Source organism: Chiloscyllium plagiosum, unplaced genomic scaffold, assembly GCF_037043375.1.
Source record: "Chiloscyllium plagiosum isolate Xiang-an unplaced genomic scaffold, Cpla_swu_hap1 HiC_scaffold_36, whole genome shotgun sequence".
Lineage (NCBI taxonomy): Eukaryota > Metazoa > Chordata > Chondrichthyes > Orectolobiformes > Hemiscylliidae > Chiloscyllium > Chiloscyllium plagiosum.
The window spans coordinates 44,508,468-44,531,475 of record NW_028270174.1 but is presented as its reverse complement, the minus strand read 5'-3'; the positions used below and the strand labels follow the sequence as shown (position 1 = coordinate 44,531,475).

General features: G+C 41.9%; 1 protein-coding gene across 1 annotated transcript in view; it reads right to left on the bottom strand.

Moving 5' to 3' along the window:
• Nucleotides 1-23,008, bottom strand: part of gucy1b1 (guanylate cyclase 1 soluble subunit beta 1) — a 200,685-nt gene that overhangs the window by 85,241 nt on the left and 92,436 nt on the right. The window contains exon 6 of the mRNA XM_043708804.2: nucleotides 12,804-13,034. Coding sequence (XP_043564739.2) covers nucleotides 12,804-13,034 — 231 coding nt within the window. The remainder of the gene's footprint in view (nucleotides 1-12,803; nucleotides 13,035-23,008) is intronic.

The following is a 23,008-nucleotide window of genomic DNA, read 5'->3' as shown; positions in this document are numbered from 1 at the left end:
AAGAGTAAGAGAGAGCATTTAAACTTCAGAAATTGGCACTTGGACAGGAGTTCAAAAAAATCACTTTTTGAATTAGATTACTTACAGTGTGGAAACAGGCCCTTCGGCCCAACAAGACCACACCAACCCGCCGAAGCGCACCCACCCAGACCCATTCCTCTACATTTACCCCTTCGCCTAACACTATGGGCAATTTAGCATCGCCAATTCACCTAACCTGCACATTTTTGGACTGTGGGAGGAAACAGGAGCACCCGGAGGGAATCCACGCAGACACGGGGAGAATGTGCAAACTCCACACTGAGAGTCGCCTGAGGCGGGAATTGAACCCGGGTCTCGGGCGCTGTGAGGCAGCAGTGCTAACCACTGTGCCACTGTGCCGCCCACAAACTGTGAGAACTCATGTGAAAGAGCAGAGAATTAAAATGGCAAGATTAGCAGCTGAATTCGCTAATGATTATCAGTTGATCCATAAATGAAAGTTTGGCTTCCAAAATCAATTTCAATCCATGAGGGATAGAAATTGGGGAAAAGAGAAATCCTCACATGGAAAGGTGAAGACCATAAGGATAACTTACCAGGGGTAAAAAGGAAACCTTGAAGAGGAAAGAGAAGTGAAAAAGCTCCACTGTTTTCACTACAATAAAGTAGGCCACATGAAACCTTAGTTTTAGTGGGTCAGGAAAAGCACTGGGAAGATAGATGTAGGAAAACAGGTTAAGCCAGTGAATTTTGTTGGAGTGGTAACTGAAAGCAGCGTGGAGGCAAGAAATCTGCAACAGAGTGTAGAACCTGGTCGGAAGTTGGTTAAGGAGGAAGTGCCAGATCTTCTTAAATCAGAAACCTGCGAAGGTAAAGTTTACCCGCTCAGGTAAAAGGTTACAATATTGAGAAATACAGGATCCTCTGAATCTGTGATGTTGAAAGATGAGATGTGTACCTCTGAAGGACTATTGTCAGAAAAAGTGCTAGTAAGTTGAACTCACAGTGAGACAAGAAGCACTCAATTATGTAAAGTAAGGTTAGAGTGTCCAGTGAAGAGTGGAGAATTCATAGTACAAGCACTGGACAAACTCTCAGCTCCAGGAATACAATTTATCCTTGCTCATAATATAGCTAGTTCACAGGTAGGAAGCTGTTGCTCAAAAGCCAGTGGAAGCTCAGGCAATTGAGCTATTGCAGGACAAATATCCTGGGAATTTTTTCCCAACTATGTAGTAATGAGGTCACAAAGTTAGCAGTTAAAACAGGAGAGATCAAATTGTACAAGGAAGAACATTGAATTGGAATTAGCAGAGATGCTGTTGGATCAAATGGTTGACACAAACCAGGAGCAGACAGATGACAAAGTAGATATTTTTAACTCAGATAAATTAACTGAGTTACAGCAAAAAGATGAAAATTTAAAGCGATTATATCAAAAGCCATGCATAGAAAAGGAATCTGCATGCATCCCTGAATGTAATTATCTTAAATGATGCCTTAAGGAAGAAATGGAGACCATCATATTCAGGCAGATGAGAAATGGGAAGAAGTTCATCAAGTCGTTTTGCCAATGGGTTCTGGAACAGATGTATTGTGAGTGGCACGTGAAGTACCAGTAGGGGGTCATTTAGGGTGAGAAAAACTCAAGCTAAAATACAGAAACATTTTTACTGGTCTGGACTGCACAAGGATGTAGTTGAATTCTGCCAGACAAGTCATACATGTCAGGTAATTGGATAACCACAGGCATGAATAAAACCAGACCTTTAATACCTATTCCTGCATTTAGGAACCTTTTACAAGAGTTTTAATTGATTGCATAGATTAGATTAGATTCCCGACAGTGTTGAAACAGGCCCTTCGGCCCAACAAGTCCACACCGACCCTCTGAAGAGTAACCTGCCCAGACCCATTTCCCTCTGACAAATGCACCTAACACTATGGGCAATTTAGCATGGCCAACTCAACTGGCCTGCACATCTTTGGACTGTGGGAGGAAGCCGGAGCAAACCCACGCAGACACAGGGAGAATGTGCAAACTCCATACAGACAGTTGCCCGAGGTTGGAATTGAACCTGGGACTCTGGTGCTGTGAGGCAGCAGTGCTAACCACTGAGCCACTGTGCCGCCAATAGGACCATTACCACAAACAAAAAGTGGGAATCAGTATTTGTTAACAATAATGGATGGGTCCACGAGATTTCCAGATGCTGTTCCATTATGCAATATCACAGCTAAAAGGATTGTAGAGGAGTTAATAAATTTTTCATGACATATGGACTACCCACAAATATACAATCAGATCAAGGGTCAAACTTCATATCAAAATTATTCAAGAAAGTTATGGACAAAGTAGGAATAAAACAACTTAAATCTACAGCCGACCATCCAGACTCGCAAGGAACACTGGAAAGGTAGCGCCAGGGACATTAAAGGTGACATTAAAAACCACATTGAGGACATATTGTCAAGACTATCCAGATGATTGGGATAAAGGAATTCCATTTGTACATTTTGCAATCAGAGATGCACCAAATCAATTGACCAAATTCAGTCCGTTTGATTTAGTTTTTGGGTTTGAGGTAAGAGGACTGCTAAAATTGACGAAGGAGAAATTGGTAAATCAGAATTCAGAGACTACATATGAGGACTGTCTGTCAGATTTTCTGGAATTATTAAATAGAGCTGGGAAGTTGGCTAGACAGCATTTAAAAGTATCACAGCAAACAATGAAACAAGAAGCAGACAAGAAATCAAATCCTCACAATTTTGCTATCGGGGATAAAATAATAACGTTACTTCCAGGTTTAATGGTTACCTAAAGGTTTAAATTAACCTTTAAAAGCAAGGTTTAATGGACCTTATCAACGTGAAAGGAAATTAAGTGATGTGAACTACTTGATAAGGACTCCAGACAGAAAGAAAATTCACAGCTTGTGTCACATGAATATGCTCAAAAAGTATTTTGACAGGGAAGGACAACCAAAGGAGATTGTGTTTTTGGTTACAACAAAGATGGAAGAATCAAGTTCAGAGGATTCTGAATTGGACATGCCTCAAATTAAATTGGACAATGAGGAAGTTATCAAATAAAGTAGGAATGAGGAACAAACCTTCCAGAGGAAACTTGAAATGACCTGAAAGAGTTATTACTACAATATGGGGAGATACATGGAAATAGACTGGGAAGTACTAACCTAATTATGCACAATGTAGCTTTAGGAGATGCTGTTCTGATTAAGCAACCTCCTTATAGGCATAACCCCCTAAAGTTGGCCCAGGTTCAAAAGGGGATCGAACACATGGTTCAAGATGACATAATCGAAGTGAGTTACAGTGACTGGAGCTCACCTATAGTAACAGTGCCAAAAACAGACGGTACCCAACAGTTGTGTGTGGACTAGCACAAAGTCAATGCAGTTACAAAAACTGATACATATCTAAATCTGTGTTCAGAAGACTGTGTTGAAAATGTGGGACAAGCAATTTATATTTCTAAGTTGGACTTCCTCAGAGGATACCTTTGTCCAAAAGTGCAAAGACAATTTCAGCTTTCATAACACCGAATGGACGATACCAGTTTAAAGTCATGCCGTTTGGTATGAAAAATGTACCAGCCACATTTCAGGGACTAACCATTGTAGATTATAGATTAGATTAGATTCCCTACACAGTGTGGAAACAGACCCTTCGGGCCAACAAGTCCACACTGACCCGCCGAAGCGCAACCCACCCAGACCCATTTCCCCTCTGACTAATATACCTAACACTATGGGCAATTTAGCACAGCCAATTCACCTAACCTGCACATTTTTGGAATGTGGGAGGAAACCGGAGCACCCAGAGGAAACCCACGCAGACACAGGGAGAATGTGCAAACTCCAGAGAGTCGCCTGAGGCGGGAATTGAACCCGGGTCTCTGGCGCTGTGAGGCAGCAGTGCTAACCACTGTGTCACCGTGCCGCCCAAATGTAGATGACCTGCTGATTTTTAATCACATGTGGAAGGAACATTTGCAACATTTATCTGACTTGTTTGATTGACAAGGCTTGGTGATAAACTTAGCTAGAAATGAATCTGCCAAAGCCAAAATCATCTTCCTGGGCAATGTTTTTGGACATGGACAAATGGCCCCAAAGGAATGCAAAAACAAAGGTAATTGGGGAATGTCCTATACCATCTACAAAAAGAGCACTGCTCCTCGGATTGAGCCAGGATTTTATCAAAACTTCTTACCAAAGTTTAGCAGGTGGCTTCTCTACTCACTGAATTTCTAATGAAAGGCAAAAAGTTTCAGTGGACAGCAGATGGTCAGAAGACATTTGACAGCCTGAAAGCTGTGTTAACAACTGCCCCAGTGTTAGCCACACCTAATTACGCAAAGCCATTTAAAGTGGCTATCGATACAAGTGATGTGGGTGTCAGTGCTGTGCTCCTGCAGGAAGATGACAAGAAGTTAGAAAGATTTATTGTGTATTTCTCTAGGAAATTAAACATTCACCAACAGAAATATTTGAAAGTTCAGAAGGAACTCTGAGTTTAGTGTTGGCATTACAACATTTCAATGTTAATGTTACCAGTAACATATCTGAGACAATCGTATACACTGACTATAACCCATTGAAGTTTGTAGAAAAATTTATTGTCAAAAATGCCAGACTGTTTAGATGGAACTTATTGCTACAGCCATTCAATTTGAAAGTTGTGCATGTGGCAGGATGAGAAAACATGATTGCTGATACATTGTTGAGACTTAGAACATAGATTATGGAATGTTACAGCACAGTACAGGCCCTTCGACCCTTAATGTTGCGCCAACCTGTGAAATTGATCTGAAGCCTATCTAATCTACACCATTCCATTATTATCCATATGTATGTCCAATGCCCACTTGAATGAGAAATGGAGACATTCAGTGGCAGGAGTAAAATAGACTGAAACAAAATTAGTAGTGCATGTTTGCATGATTATTGTCAATGTAATGTATACGGGTGTTGTAGAGTACTAACAGTTTAAGATTAAGGGATTTTAAAGGGAAGCTGTCTTGGATATTGATGTGTTTTTTGGGGGGGAACCATACTGCTCTTTTAACAAAGTTATGCTGTCCTTATTTTCTTTTTCAGGAAGTCATAAAAACACAGATTCCCTAAAGTCTGGGCTTGAATGGGTTTGAGGGCCAAATTAATTATAGCTAACAGATACTGCCTCAGGCAAAGGTTTTCAAGTTTAAAAAAAACACTTGTATGATGAAAGAGCTCTCTCAGTTCAGCTTTTCTTTGGTTTTGGGTTTGATTTAGTTTTCGGCAGTCTGGCTATTCACTGAAAGCAGGTAGTCAGTTGTGAAGCTGCTGGATCCAAAGAAGCAGCTCCATGCTGATCCTCCCTCTCTCTGACATCTCTCCTGTAAGACCCTGTGTTTGTTGGGGATTGTTGTAAATATTTGGAACATCATCATTAAGTTGGTCTTATTTGTTGGGTTTTCAGGTAGGTTACACTATTCTGTATTCTGCTTTCTTCTGTTTGTGTTTCCTCTGATAATCTTGTAAATAAATTCTGTTTTGTTTAAAACTAAGTGGTTTTACCAGCTGCATTCCTCCTTGAATATCTGTGTTACACCTGCTTAAAACAAGGAGCAAAGTTAGAGTCTGGGCTACTTTCTTGAAATGTTTTGAGGGGGTGTGGTTTGGTCCATAACATGAGCTTATCAGAAGTGGTGGAAAATATTGTGGATGTGACAAGCCAATAGGAGATGAAATTGGTTGGCAGAGGAAAGGCCATTGTTGCTCCTGGATGGTGATTTTCATATGGATCCTCTTGCAACAATGAACTCTGACCAGGATAGCAATGACAGCACAATAAATTGTGTTCATCACATCTGCTGCATGGATATGTTGTACGTCTTTGTTCAAGGTGTATCTACTTTTACTCCGGGTTCTGACTTATTGCTGAGTTCCATTTACCTGTATTCTTCTTTCAATAAATCATTCAGTGGCCCAGAAACAATTAACCCTAAAGATTTGCCACTAACATCAGCAGATGAGGAGACTTTAGAAGATGCATAATCCCACCCTTGTTCTACACTCAGCATTAACGTAAATACTGCCACCTTGATGGGAATGCATGCATCAGCTGAGTGATTGTACCTACTGGTTTTCAGTGCTGGATAATCACTAGGCTAGATGTTAGCTGTGGTGACAGTCTGCTGCTCTGACACTTGGAGAAGTTTGGGAATCAATTATGTTGAGCCCCAACAGAAATGAGCCAGATGAAAAACCTCTGGGATACATGCTAGATGTCAAATGGGAGGTGCCAGGAGATCTACAGAAATTCCACAAAAAACAGGAGTGTGGAGAGTCCAAACAGGCAACAAGCACTAATATCCTCCTCTCTTCTGAAGTTGTCACTTCCTCCATCAAGAGACTGGCACATCTCATTGAGAGCAAGACAAACTCTTAACCTCAAACAACCGAAGGATGCTCTCCTGTTAATATATATCCCATGTTCAGTCATACAATCGTACAATATAACTGCAGAATTAGGCTATTGAGCTCACAGAATCTACTCCACCATTCAATCCTGATATATACACGCTGATAGGTTTTTCAGTATCGAGACAGCAGATCAGACAGCACTCGAGGAGCAGGAGAATTGACGTTTCGGACATAAGCCCTTCATCAGGAATTCCTGATGAAAGGCTTATGCCCGAAACGTTGATTCTCCTGCTCCTTGATGCTGCCTGACCTGCTGCGCTTTTCCAGCACCACACTCTCGACTCTGATCTCCAGCACCTGCAGTCCTCACTTTCTCCTCCTGATATGTTTTTCAACCCCATTCTCCTGCTTTATCCCCATAAAACTTTGATCTCCTTTGATCAAGAATCTATCAATCTCAGCCTTAAATACACTCAATGATTTGGCCTCCATAACTTTCTTTCATAACAAGTTCCACAGATTTACTACCCTCTGACTGAATAAATTCCTACTTATCTTGGTTCTAAGGATCGTCCCTTCACTCTGAGGCCGTGCCCTCGGATCCAAGTATCTCCTACTTGTAGGAATATCTTCTCAGTGTCCGCTTTATCCAGGCCTCTCTGTATTCTTTAAAATCAATGAGATCTCTCCTCATCCTTCTAAACTCTATCAAATATAGAGCCAGAATCCTCAACGAAGGGCATATTCTTCTAAATCTTCTATAGACCCCCTCAAAGGCCAGCATATCCTTCTTTAGATATGTAACCCAAAAATGCTTATAGTATTCCAAATATGGTTTAACCAGAACCATATACATCCTCAGCAGTATACCTCTGCTCATATATTCAAGCTCTCTTGAAATTAACATGAACATCGTATTGTCTTCCTAACTGCCAACTGAAACTGCATGTTAACTAGATGAAAATCTGAACTAGCATTCCTCAGTCTCTTTGTACTTCAGATTGACAAAGCCTTTCCCCATTTAGAAAGTAGTCTATGCCTTTATTCATTCCAGTAAAATGCGTAACCTGACACTTTCTCAAAATATATTCCACCTGTCACTCTTTTGCCCATTCTCCCAGCCTGCCCATGTCCTTTTCCAATTTTTCTGCCTCCTCAACACTATCTGTCCCTCCAACTGTCTTTGTGTTGCAATACTCCTTTTCTGTGAAAGGCATTCATTTATTTCTGTATAGGTACTGTGCCTATCCACAGACTGTTGACCGGGAAGATCTTAGTCTACATTCTCTGGTTGCTTGGAGTCAAGAGGGCCAAGCATTGAGTGACTTCTGCACATCTCCCGAGGCTCAGATATCAATGGCAAACGGTGCAGGAGATGCCATCAACAATGGGAGTCCGGAGACATTCTCCTCAATGTAAACTGCCAGCATGATGCCTTGTTTACCTACCATGCTACCATATGTTTTATGATTGTCACACATTTTTGCAGCAACCATTGCCATCTGCACTGAATGCCCTTACACCCCAAGGACTGCAAGATGACAGTCTACAACCACATCTTCCAGAGGAATTAGGGACAGGATAATGATAAAAATTGCATGGTCAGTGACAAATATGTCCCAGAAACAAATAAAAAGGAAATGCATGGACAGGAGATGATTTGACATTGAGACTTGTTATGGACCACCACACCTCCCCTGTCCCCTGCCCCCCCACCCCCTCACCGATCCTATCTTTGCTAGTTGTTTTAAGTGGGTGTAAGTGGATATTCCAGGTGTGACGCAGCTGGCCCAACCACTTAGTTTTAAACAAACCAGAATTTGTTTGCAATATTACCAAATGAAACACAAACATAAGAGAAAAGAATATAGAATAACAACCTATCTGACAAGCCAACAGGTTACCCCAACTTAATGATGCAGTTCCAAATTCCTGCAACAATCCCCATGAACACCCTTTGCACAAAAAGGGAAAATCAAACACAGGGTCTCACAGGAAAGAGAGAGATGGCAGAGGGATTCAGCATGGAACACCTTTTTCCATGTAGCTGTTTCTTGGACCAGTTGCCTCACATTGATTGACTGTTTACATTGAACAGCCAGACTAAAATCAAACCAAATCGGCAAGGTGGCTCAGTGGTTAGCACTGCTACCTCACAGCACCAGGGACCCAGGTTCGATTCCTGCCTCGGGCGGCTGTCTCTGTGGTGTTTGCACATGGTCCCCGTGTCTGTGTGGGTTTCCTCCCACAGGCCAAAGCTGTTCAGGCCTGGTGAATTGGCCATGTTAAATTGCCCATAGTGTTAGGTGGATTATTCAGGACGGGAATGGGTCTGGGTGGGTTACTCTTCAGAGGGTCAGTGTGGACTTGTTGGGCTGAAGGGCCTGTTTCCACACTGTAGGGAATCTAATCTAAAACCAAAGAAAAGCTGAGCTGGAAGAACTGGCCACTCCCTTATCATTGTACAAGTTTTTTTTTTAATTTAAAGCCTTTTGCCTGAGACAGTATCTGTTAGCTATACTCAAACTGGGCCTAAAACCCTTCAAAGTTAGACGTTTCAGGATCTCAGCTTTTATGACTTCTCTGAAGAAAAGCCAAAGACAGCATAACCTTGTTAAAGGAGCAGCATCATCACATAACGGCTACAATGCCATGACGGGTCTAAAATGAAAATCAAAAGTCCAAATACAGGTTTATAGATATGAAGCCTTTGGATATATTAATTAATTGCTTTGCCGGCATGGAAAGATAGCAGATGGCATATTCATCCTATGGCTGAGAGAAGCTGTACATCCTTAGCAGAAATGCACAATGATAAGAACCTCCATGTCTACATACACCCACTCTCTGCTGACCACTGTTTGGCTCATCGCTTTTTTAAAATTTGTTCACTGGATGCGTGCATCACTAGCTGATCCAATACTTACTGCCCATCCCTAATGGCTGCTTAAAGTGACTGACTTGCTGGGATCATTTCAGAGGGCAGTTAAGAGCTAAGCACACTAGAGTCACGTGTAGGTCAGACCAGGTAAGGATAGCAGACTTTGTACCCTAAAGAACAGTAGTGAAGTTTTTACAACAGATGAGTTTTTACAACAATCAACAGTTGTTACACTGTTGTTATGAGTTGCTTTTCATGTCAGATTTACATTGAATCAAATTTCATCATGGTGGTCATAGAATCATCCAGAAAACAGGAGGTCATTTAGCCTATCAAGTCGGTATTGGAAAAGCTGCACTAAGTCCTCACTAGCTCCGCCATCCAACACTAGGCTCATTGCCTTAAATGTTATGATACTTCAAGTTCTCAACCAAGTAACTTTGAAAGCTATGAGATTATCCACTTCAACTACCCTCCAGCAGTGCATCCAGACCCCCACCATACTGTGGAGAAACAAAAGCCTCAAATCCCCTCTAAACCTCCTGCCTTTCACCTTAAAATTATGTGGCCTGATTAATTCATCCTATTTCTATTCATCTTGTCCTGGCTCCTCAATTATAAAATATCTCTATTTATCCCCCTTCAACCTTCTCTGCTCCAAACAAAGCAACTTGAGCTTTTCCAGCCACTTTTCATCGCTAAAGTGCTCCATCCCAGGCAACATCTTGGTAAATCTCCTCCGGTGCAATATATCCTTCCTGTAGTGCAGAGATCAGAACTGTACATAGTACACCAGCTGTGGCCTAGCCAATGTCACGTGCACTCTCATATTCCTCATCAGAGTCATTATTAGACTCATCGTCTGAGAACGTCTGGTAACTTTCCATTCCCTCATCTGAAACTTCGCCCCTCTATATTGCCAAATTCGGTTTGGTACATACTAAATGTCAATGATCAAGAATACACAACCTGGTGCTTACTGCAAGTTGCCAGCTGAGCAGTCAAGGCAAAATTAATTTTGAACAAACTAAAGAACAAAAGAGAACAAAGTACAGCACAGGAGCACACACTTCCACCCTCCAAATCCATGCTGATCACGGTGCCTTAATTAAACTAAAAACAAAATTCTACCTTTATTCGATCCATATCCCTCTATTTCCACCCTATTCATGTAACCATCCAGATGCCTCTTTAATGTCACCATCGTACCTGCTTCCAGACTCCTACCACACTGTGTGAAAACAGTCCCTCGTACATCTTCCTTAAACTTTCCTCCCTCTCACCTTGAACCTGTGCCCCCTTGTAACTGAAACTTGAATCCTGGGAAAAAGTCTGACTATTTACTCTATCTATTCTCAACTTGTAGACCCATATTAGGTTTCCTCTCAGTTGCTGTCTATCCAGTAAAAGAAATCCTAGTTTTTTTAAAAAATCTTTCCTCATTGGCCAATGCCCTCGAGACTAGGTAACATCCTGGTGAACCTTCTCTGCATTCTCTCCAAAGCGTCTAAGTCTTTCTGGTAGTGTAGAGACAGAAACTACGCACTGTACTCCAAATGCAGCCTAACAAGGGTTTTATATAGCTGCGACACGGTTTACCAATTCTTGTACTCTATGCCCAAGCTGGTGAAGGCGAGCATGCCATCTGCCTTCTTAATCACCTTGGCCACTGCGTTGCTGCCACTTTTAGGGAACTGTGGACCTGCAGGTCCAGATGTACCTGTATGCTAATGTTCCTAAGGGTTCTGCTATTTACAGTATAATTCACACCTAATTTTCATCCTTCAAAATGTTTCACCTCACATTTGTCTTGATTGTGGCGGCACGGTGGCACAGTGGTTAGCACTGCTGCCTCACAGCGCCAGAGACCCGGGTTCAATTCCCGCCTCGGGCAACTGTCTGTGTGGAGTTTGTACGTTCTCCCCGTGTCTGCGTGGGTTTCCTCCGGGTGCTCCGGTTTCCTCCCACAATCCAAAGATGTGCAGGTCAGGTGAATTGGCCATGCTAAATTGCCCGTAGTGTTAGGTAAGGGGTAAATGTAGGGGTATGGGTGGGTTGCGCTTCGGCGGGTCGGTTTGGACTTGTTGGGCTGAAGGGCCTATTTCCACACTGTAATGTAATGTAATCTAATCTAATCTAAACTCCACCTGCCATTTCTATGCCCAAGTCGCCAATCTATCTGTAACCTGTTGTATCCTTTCACAATCATCAACACTTTCAGCAATTCCACCAATCTGGTCTCATCTGCAAACGTACTAATCAGACCACCCAGATTTTCCTCCAGATCATTTATATACACTACAAACAACAGAACACTTAAGAATGATCTCTGTAGAACACCACTAGTTACCTGTCTTCATTCTGAAAAACACCTTTTCACCACTATTCTCTGTCTTTTATGAGCAAGCCAGTTTTGTATCCATCCAGCTAGCCTACCCTGAATCCCATGTGAACTATGATTCTCTTTACTATTGAACTGTTGAAGGCATGAGATGCTTATTCCCTCTACCCTCACAGTGTGGATACTTCATGGGCTCTTTAACAGGTAGCCTGTGTCTCTCATTAGGTGAGAGTGAGGACTGGAGATCAAAGTCGAAAAGTGAGGTGATGGAAAAGCACAGTAGGTCAGGCAGCATCCGAGGAGCAGGAGAGTCGACGTTTTGAGCATAAGCTCTTCATCAGGAATGTTCCTGATGAAGGGCTTATGTTCGAAACGCTGATTCTCCTGTTCCTCGGATGCTGCCTGACCTACTGTGCTTTACCATCACCTCATTTTTCGACTGTGTCTCCCATTAACCTACTATAATGTTGAGTAGGAGAAACAAAAAGTCATAGCACTTCTGCATGCCTCCAGATGCTCCCAGACATCTGGAGAACATGTAGGCTGTGTCCTCAAACAAACTGGATATTCAAAAACTGAAAAACCTAACACACTATCAATCATCAATAATGTCAATAGGAAAGAAAAATCACTATTAATTTCCTAATAAGCAAACTGTTGCAAGAGATACTCCATTGGGATATCAGTCTCCCTTGAAATCCTTCAAGATCTCACAGAATTAAGAGCTTTAGGGTTTGTCATAATTCATTGGCAGGATTGCGATGCATCTTTTATAATATTTACATTGAGATATTTTTTTCTAAAAACATTTCCCACAGATATTATTTTATTTGCATTATAGCTCTATAGATCACATTTGTATTGTAAAATAAAGTGTCACAATTAATAGATGAAGCACAGTAACTTTGTTATGATAGCAGCACAACTTAACAAAATTGGCTGGTGAGGTCTGTGCATCTTCCTGATCCTCAATAAATTTGGTGAATAGAAGGTTAACATTACAACCCTGTTGAAATGGGAACTGTGTATGAGCCTCTGATCTGCATTCCAACAGAGATAGAGTGATAATCTGTTCTAGGATCGGTATCCTCATAAAACCTATCCATAAGACTTTTTGACAAGTTTTAGTCTGTGAATTAGCTGACAGTTCTTACAAAATACATACCTGTGGCAGCACCCGATATACAGCATTCCCACACTGTGTTATCATAAATTCTCTATCAAACATGATGTGGAAAGGAAATGCCTTGCAAAATGTATATGGGCTAATTCTGGATTCTTGGATACAATTCTCTTCAAACCTATCCAGATCTTCAGAGAAAGCCTCTTCTTCTGAGTTTTTCTGCTCAATCAAGAACTGAATATGATCACATTCTTCATTCTTCTCCTGGACCACCTAGAAGTTCAACAAGTGGGAAAAACAAAATTAGTTTTAACGTTGTTCACTTCTGACCACTATGTTTGAGAACCTTCAGTCTGAGGAAGCTATCACTATTACTGTTCATTTTAAAATCTGACACTTAGCATCTACACTAACATCCGTTTTTGCTTTCTAGAAACAATAACGTAACCGCATAAAGTGATCCTTCAACTTATAGTAAAGAACATTTAGCCAAAATAAGTACCTAGCAGTGTGCTGATGCAGATTGCAGCCTTGACTTCCAATTCAGAAGTACTATATAAATCTTGGAGATGCACATGGAAGGAAAAAAACACTTTGAAAGCTGGGTAAAGCTCAGAAACATGAAGGGGCAGAAAATGATAGTGGGATTTATGTATAGACCTCCAAACTATAGTTTCAATGTTGGGAAATTAAATTGGAAATTAGAGTTGCAAGCAATAAAGGTTATGCGTAATTATAAACAACTTCAATCTGCATATATCTTTGATAATAAAACCAGTAACAAATACATATAGAAGGAATTCCTGGACTGCTTACAGAATGTTCTCCACATCAACATGAGGAGGAATCAACTCAAGAACAGACCATCTTCAATTATATATTGTGCGATGAGAAAAGATTAGTTGGCAATCAAGGAGTATGAGGCCTGTACAAGAGTGACAATAGTATTGTCGAATTCTGAGAACTGGAGCAGAGCAGGCAAACACCTGGACGTAGCAGGGATGGTTGTTGAACTGGGGTCTGGCAGAGGCAGTCAGCAGGTTGCAGGGCTGGTCAGACCATGTGTAGAAGCCTCTGCGCTGAGCTACTGAAATGTAATGCTTATCAGTAATTTGTTGAACTCACTGTAATGGAGTCATAGATAAAGTCATAGAAATGTACAGCATGCAAACAGACCTTCAGTCCAACTCGTCCATGCCAACCAGATATGCTAAATAAGTCTCGTCCCATTTGCCAGCATTTGGCCTATATCTCTCCAAACCCTTTCTGTTCATAGATCCATCTAGATGCCTTTTAAATGTTGTAATTGTACCACTGTCCACCACTTCCTCTGGCAGCTCATTCCACACATACACCACCCTTTGCTTGAAAACGTTGCCCCTTAGGTCCCTTTAAAAATTTTTTCCTCCCACCCTAAACCTATTCGCTCTAGTTCCAGACTCCCCCACCACAGGGAAAAGACCTTGTCTATTTGTCCCGTCCATGCCCCTCAAGATTTTATAAACCTCTAAAGTCACCTCTCAGCCTCCAATGCTCCAGGGAAAACAACCCCAGCCTATTCAGCCTCTCCTAATAGCTCATACCCTCCAAGCCTTGCAATACCCTTGTAAATCTTTTCTGAACCCTTTCAAGTTTTACAACATCCTTCTTATAGCAGGGAGACCAGAAATGCATGCAATATTCCAAAAGTAGCTGAACCAATGTCCTGTACAGCCACAACACGACCTCCCAACCCTGTACTCAATACTCTGACCAATAAAGGAAAGCATACCAAACACTTTCTTCACTATCCTATCTAGCTGCGACTCACTTTCAAGGAACTATAAACCTGCACTCCAAGGTCTCTTTATTCAGCAACGCTCCCCAGTACCTTACCATTCAGTGTTCAAGACATGCTCTCATTTGCTCTTCCAAAATGCAGCACCTCACATTTATCTAGATTAATGTAGGGTGGCATGGTGGCTCAGTGGTTAGTACTGCTGCCTTACAGTGCCAGGGACCCAGGTTCGATTCCCACCTCATGCAACCGTCTGTGTGGAGTTTGCACATTCTTCCTGTATCTGCATGGGTTTTCTCCAGGTGCTCTGGTTTCCTCCCTCAATCCAAAGATGTGCAGGTTAGGTGAATTAGCCATGCTAAATTGCCCATAGTGTTAGGTACATTAGTCAGGGGTAAATATAGGGTAGGGGAATGGGTCTGGGTGGACTACTCTTCGGAGGGCCGGTGTGGACTTGTTGGGCCAAAGGGCCTGTTTCCATACTGTAGGGAATCTAATCTAATCTCCATCTGCTACTCCTCAGCCCACTGGCCTGATTAAGATCTCATTGTACTGGAGGTAACTTTGGGGTGGCACGGTGTCTCAGTGGTTCACACTGCTACCTCACAGCGCCAGGCACCCAGGTTCCATCCTTGCCTTGGGCAACTGTAGGGAATCTAACCTAAAAAAAAAGTCTTCATTGTCCAATACATCTCCAATGTTGGCTTCATTTGCAAACTCATTAACCATACCTCCTATGCTTACATCAAAATCATTTATATTTATCATGTTTATTCTTTTAACCCTTCCTGATTTCTATCTTTTGCCATTAATCATTTAAGATAATGCAGTTTCTTTTCTCTTTTATTTCTCTTTTTGTATCCAAGATTTGTACCTACATACTTTGGACCTAAAATGGCACCATTAGAGGAGACACTAAATATTTCACTGTACTCCAGTACTCGAGCACACATAACAATAAAGGACATTCTAGTCTATTAAGATGGAGAGTGATGTAGTTGATTCTGAGACAATAATCTGAACCTAAATAGAGAACATTGAAATAGTAAAAGGCATAGCTGCCTGTGATAAATTGGAGAAAATATCTTGACATTGGCCAAAAGGATGGGGGGGAAAGGTTGTGGGGGAATAGAGTGAACAAAGTGATGGTAAACCAATTAAGTACATACTTTGGCTGTGTCTTCACAAAGGAAAACACATTATGTCTCAAACATGTTAGAGAACACAGGGTCTAGTGAAATTAGTCTGCAAAATTAAAGTGTATGGGATTGGACTAGTGTACTGACATAGATAGGGAACTGAGGAGAAAGTGAGGTCTGCAGATGCTGGAGATCAGAGCTGAAAATGTGTTGCTGGAGAAGCGCAGCAGGTCAGGCAGCATCCAGGGAGCAGGAGAATCGACGTTTCGGGCCTGAAGAAGGGCTTATACCCGAAACGTCGATTCTCCTGTTCCCTGGATGCTGCCTGACCTGCTGCGCTTCTCCAGCAACACATTTTCAGCATAGATAGGGAACTAGCTGACAGGAAATAAATAGCAGGACTAAATGTTGTCCCCCCACCCTCCCCCCTCCCAGTGGTAGCCAGTGACTAATGAGGTACTACAGAGATCAATACTTGGACCTCAGCTATTCAGATTATATATTAGTAATTTGTATGACATAATTAAATGTAATATCTACAAGCTTGCAGTCAACACAAACTTGGGTGGGAAGATAAGCTATAAGGGGGATACAGAGATGCTTCGGTATGTTTTGCACAAGTTAAATGAGTGGGCAAATGCATGCAAATTATAATGTGGATAAATAAGAGGTTATCACTTGCCTACCACTTTAGTCTTAAAAATAAATGATTATTATCTACATGACAATAAACTGGGGATCATAGAATCCCTACTGTGTGGAAGCAAGCCATTTGGGACATCTAGTCCACTCCACCCTCCTACCCTATCCCTGTAACCTTTCATTCCCAATGGCTAATCCAGCTAGCTGGCACATCCCTGGACACTATGGGTAATTTAGCATGGCTAATCCACCTAACCTGCACATCTTTGACTGTGTGAGGAAACCCACACAGACAGGGAGAGAACATGTAAACGCCACACAGTCACCCAGGACTGGACTTGAGCCAGGTCCCTGGCACTGGGACAGCAGTGCTAACCACTGACACATTGTGCCATCCATGGTGCTGTGACTGATTGATGGATGTAGAGTGTTGTGACGATACTATGGCTTTAAGAGGTGTATTTTATCCTGTTGGTTTTTGAAGAGTGTTTTTAAAGAAGAAATGAAAGGCTATTGATCAGAAACTAAAAATAAACAGCCTGAGGCCTTGAGAGATTTTTTTTAAAGTTGGAACAACAGAAGCCATCTGAGTGGATGCGGTGAAGCTCCCGTAGAACCGGGATTTTTAGTTTTGGCATTCCGCAGTTGCTGCTCAGGTCTTGAAGAGCTGGAAGCCATTTTTGTCCTTTCTCAATTACAGCTGAAAGCTGGGGGTTCTCTTCTTGCTGCTGGAGTTGCATTTGAGACAACTTGTTTTTCTGAATTTGCCTTTGTCAAAAGATGGGTTTATGGGGTGTTATTGTGTCGGAACAGTTAACTGATAGTAGTTATTAATCTATTATTCTGTTATGTTTTCTGAGAGATTGGAAATCTTCAATGTATTCTTTCTTTTGTTGTATTTTAACTGCAGCTTTGCTTTAAATCCAGTAGTCTGACCAATCACGTTGTATCTGAAACAATTTGTCAGGCATTTGCTTTTAAAAGAAGAAAAACATTAGCGTCTAGGCTATCTTCTTAAATGTATTTTGAGGGGGTCTGATCTGGTCCATAACGGTGTAGTTGAGGTGGGAAACCTTACAACCTTTAAAAAAAATACTTAGATGAGCACTTGAAGTATTATCACATTCAATGCTCTGGTGAAGGAATGCGGGATTAGTGTAGGTAGTAGTATAGTTTTGATGGCACAGACTCAACGGGTCAAAGGGTCTCTTCTGTGCTGTAAGCTTCCACAATTTTATTGTTTCTCAGCTCTCTTTTGCTGAATTATAAAATAAAACCAATACTCATGGTAGCTCCTTCTTTGACAACTTCATATGTTTCTCGAGCTGATTAAACACAGTTGTTAATATGTTGTATTAGATCACTGTGGGCTAATAAGGAATTTATACTTCTTGTAAATCACATACAGATACTTCTCCTATAACAGTGTAGTTGTGTTGCAGCAAAATCTCACGTAGTAGAAAATCACTTAATAGAAATAATGGGACCTATGGAAAAAGTAGGGTTGGGGCAGACCAGCAGAAATATCACTTGTGATTTCTCAAAAAATCACCCATAAAACTAAAAGTACAGCACTGCCCGAATGAAGGTTGAAATTATATTTATTACTGAAACAAAAGTAAATTTAACACAGAACATTTAAAAAAAGGTAAGGAAGTTGTTCTTGACAGTATCCCTCACAGAAAGCTGCTCTGTTGGCAGCTGAATCAGCGCACGCACAGAACGGCACAGAGGTTTCAGCGCACACATTGGCACATGCATAGAACGAAGTGTGTGAACTGATCCTTGCTGGAATCACACTATTGCCAACTAAGGTAAGCGTTCTCCAAAATACCATTCCCTAGTACTTCAGTGACATTATAGCCAAGTCGTGCTGCCGAAACTTGCATTGTACCAGAACATCTTCGGGATACAAGCACCAAACTTCGGTGGTCATCAAATGCTTTGAAAGGCTGGTCATGGCATTAATCAACTCCAGCCTCCCCACTACTCTTGACCCACTCCAATTTGCCTATTGGACAAACAGATCCATGTCAGTTGCCATATCACTTGCCCTTCAATCCTCCCTATTACATCTTGATACCAAGAAAGAATCCTACTCATTGATTACAGTTCATCCTTCAACATCCCTTCGAGCCTCATTACTAAACTTCATGATCTCCAACGAAACCCCACTCTCTGCAACTGGATCCTCAGTATCCTGACCCACAAGCCACAATCAGTGAAGATTAAGGACAATATTTCATTATCACTAACACTCAACATTCAAGCCCCTCCCAGAGTGCATACTCAGCTCCCTCTTGTACTCACTGTATACCCATGACTGCATTGCCAAATACCAGACTAATGTCATTTACAAGTTCGCTGATGACACCACCACACCACCATCGTCGGTTGAATCTCAGATGGCGAAGAAACAGACTACAGATGGGAGGTGGAAGACCTGAAAAATGGTGCACTGAGTCCTTAATGCCAGCAAAACCAAGGAACTCATTATTGACTTTCAGCAGGATGTTACTCTTCCCCCCCCCCCCCCCCCCCTACACATTAACAGCACAGAGGTGGAATGAGTGGAGAGTGTCAAGCTCCTGGATGTGGTCATCAACAACAAGCTTTCTTGGACTCTTCATGTGGACTCACTAGTTACAAAGGCCCAATAACATCTCTTCTTCCTCAGGCAACTGAGGAAATTTGGCATGAGGGTGAATACCCTTGCCAACTTTTATGGGTGCGCCATCGAGAGCATTCTGTCTGGATGTATCACTACCTGGTATGGCAACTGTACCATTCAAGATCGGAGGTGGTTACAGAGAGTGGTGAACTCAGCCTGGACAATCACAAAGGCCAAACTCCCATCATCTACCAGGCCTGCTGTCAAGGAAAGGCCGCCAGCATTCTCAAACATCGATCCCACCTTGGCAATGTTTTTCTACAACGCCTACCATTGGGGAGAAAGTACAGAAGCCTGAACACACACACAACTAGCCATTTTCGAAAAGATTTCCACTCCACTGTTATAGGAATACCTGTACCTGTGTTTTTATTTTTGTCGCTATTTACCTATTATTCACTCATCTATGCTACTTAACTCTAATCTGCCTGTATTACTCACAAGACAAAGCTTTTCACTATGCCTCGTACACGTGACATTAAACTGAATTGAACTGATTTCAAATCACCCCATCATCCTCTAGCTGACCATTTCAACTCCCCGTCCGCCAAGTCCTGGGCTGCCTTCACCGTCAAATCAAAGCTACCCGCCAACTAGAGGAAAATTACCTCACCTTCCGCCTTGGGGACTCATCAACATCAACTTCACTAGTTTCCAAATCTCCCTTCCCCCAACCTTATCCCAGATTCAACCTTCCAACTCGGCACTGCTCTCTTGACCTGTCTATCTTCCTTCCCACCTATCCACTCCAACTATCACAATTACTCCCCACCTGCATCCACCTAACGCCTTCCCAGCTACCTTCTCCCCCAGCCCTACCCCACCCTCCTATTTATCTCTCAGCCCCTTCCTGGCAAAATCCTTATGCCCGAAACATGGATTCTCCTGCTCCTCTTATGCTGCCTGACCTGCTGTGCTTTTCCAGCGCCACATTTCTCTCCATTAAATGAGAATTATCTGTACTAAATCTTTAACCATAAACCATTGAACATAGTTATGAAACACAGTTGCCCAAGGCTAGAATTGAACCTGGGTCCCTGGCATCATGAGACCCCAATTCTAACCACTGAGCCACCATGCCACCCCTAGATAAGATACTCAAACTGCAAATAAATTTTACTGCCTAAAAACAAAAGTTAGTCATTAAAGATCAGCAGGAGATGGGAAAGACACTATACGAGTATTTTACATCACTGTTTACTGAGTAGAAAGATATAAAAGACAAAGAATGTAGGGAAATAAATAGCGATGTCTTGGAAAAATATTCATATGTCACAGGAGGAGGTGCAGAACATCTTAAAATGCATCAAGTTGGATAAATCCCCAGGACCAGATCAGGTATAGCTCTGTGGGAAGCTAGGGAAGTGGTTGCTGCCTCCCTTGCTGAAATATTTCTATCATCGATAGCCACAGGTCAGGTGCCAGAAAACTGGAGGTTAGCTAATATGAAGACAATCTTTACGAAAAGTGGTAAGGAAAAGCCAAGCTGAAAAATGTGTTGCTGGAAAAGCGCAGGTCAGGCAGCATCCAAGGAGCAGGAGAATCGACGTTTCGAGCATAAGCCCTTCTTCAGGATTCTCCTGCTCCTTCGATGCTGCCTGACCTGCTGCGCTTTTCCAGCAACACATTTTTCAGCTCTGATCTCCAGCATCTGCAGTCCTCACTTTCTCCTAGGAAAAGCCAAGGAACTATGGACTGGTGAGCCTGACATTTGTGATGGGCAAGTTGTTGGAAGGAATCCTGTAGGACAGGATTTACATGTATTTGGAAAGGCATGGACTAATTAATCATAGTCAACATGGTTTTGTGTGTGGGAAATTATGTTTCATTAACTTGACTGAGTTTTTGAAGAAGTAGTGAAGAGGACTGATGAGAGCAGAGCAGTGGCCTTCAGTAAGGTGTTCCACAAGGTTCCTCATGGTAGGCTGATTAGCAAGGTTAGATCACATGGAACACAGGGAGAACTAGCCATTTAGATATAGAATTGACTCAAAAGTAGAAGACAGAGGGTGGTGGTGCAGAGTTGCTTTTCAGACTAGAGGCCTGTAGCCAATGGTGTGCCAAAAGGATTGGTGCTGGGTCCACTCCTTTTCATCACTGATATAAAGGATTTGGATGTGAACATGGGAGGTATGGTTAGTACGTTTATAGATGACTCAAAAATTGGAGGTGTAGTGGACAGCGAAAGAGGTTCCTTCAGAATACTGTGGGACCTTAACCATATCAGCTAATGGGCAGAGGAAGTTTCATTTAGATAAATGTGAAGTGCTGCATTTTGGAAAGGCAAATCAGGACAGGACTGATACACTTAATGAGGAAGCAAAACTAGAGGGCATAAGCTTAATGTGACAGGAGAAAGCTTTAAAAGTGACGCAAGGGGCAACGTTTCACGCAGAAGGTGGTACGTGTATAGAATGACCATCCAGAGAAAGTGGTGGAGGTTGGTACAATTATAGCATTTAAAACACATCTGAATGGCTATGTGAATAGAAAGAGTTTAGATGGAGAAGGGGGCAAATGGGACTAGATTTATTTAGGATATCAGGTCAGCATGGATGAGTTGGACAGGTTTCCATGCTGTATAATTTTATCAGAACAGAAATCCATCTTTTCATAAATAAAAAAAAATCCTGCTTATTCAGAGAACAAATTTTAGTAAAACCTCTTATGTCACTGGTCAACATGACAGCGGCCTATATTTGGACTTTGAATTTAATGAACCGAAAATCAATTTTTACAAAACCAATTTGCAATTCTGAACTGAAGCTGGCTATCTCATACTTACTAGTGAAGCATAATGCCCAAAGAAGTCACATTGTCACTGCTCCTCTCAGTCTCCAGCAGTTTTTTGACTGCTTGCTAAAACAAACAAACAAAAAACGTGAACTGGAAGAGCGGGCCACTCCCCTGCCATTGCTTTCAAGAAGACATTACCAGATATATGTTGGGCGGCACGGTGGCACAGTGGTTAGCACTGCTGCCTCACAGCGCCAAAAACCCGGGTTCAATTCCCGACTCAGGCGACTGTGTGGAGTTTGCACATTCTCCCCGTGTCTGCGTGGGTTTCCTCCGGGTGCTCCGGTTTCCTCCCACAGTCACAAAGATGTGTAGGTCAGGTGAATTGGCCATGCTAAATTGCCCGTAGTGTTAGGTTAAAGGGGTAAATGTAGGGGTATGGGTGGGTTGCACTTCGGCAGGTCGGTGTGGACTTGTTGGGCTGAAGGGCCTGTTTCCACACTGTAAGTAATCAAATCAAAGAAATCAAATCAAATATATCAGAAACTCTGCATTTATGACACCTTTTGAAAAAAACCATGCACAACATAAAGTTAACACTTTATAGTTCCTTTTGTTTTTTCGATATGGTTGGCCATATCACCAACTAGTTATATTAAATATTTGTTGTCATCAGTGGATAAGTGGAAAAGAAAACAGTGCACCTCTCCAAGCCTTGATTATAATGCTAGTCTTAGTAATAATTACTAAGTTATCGCTGATTGCTGTAAAAGTTCATCCGGACCACAAATGATGTTTAGGGAAGAAAATCTGGCTTTCTGAAGTGGTCTAGCCTATATCTGATTCCGGAGCCACAGCAAATGTGGTTAATTCTTGAATGTTCTCAGAAATGGCCTATCCACTCAATTCAAGGACAATGAGGGATTGGAACAAATGGCCCTACTCAGGATGCCCAAATTATATGGAAGAATTAAGTCTCATTGCATATTGTATACAATGATTGTGATGTATAGTATACCCAAAAGGAAAGAATGCATGACAGAACATGGGTATTAAATTTTTTTAATTTTTAAAACAAATAATCCATCAAAAACTATGATAGTCACTACTCTAAACACGACAGACTTACAGTGCATAAATTGGAATACTGGAACATAGAGCATTCAATTTCAGGTAAAGTCTTCATAATCCCAGAGGACCAGATGGTTACTCTCTTGTTAAAGTGACATGCCTGATGGTGACATTAACCTGAGTGTGTTGCCATGCCTCAACTAAAGGCAGG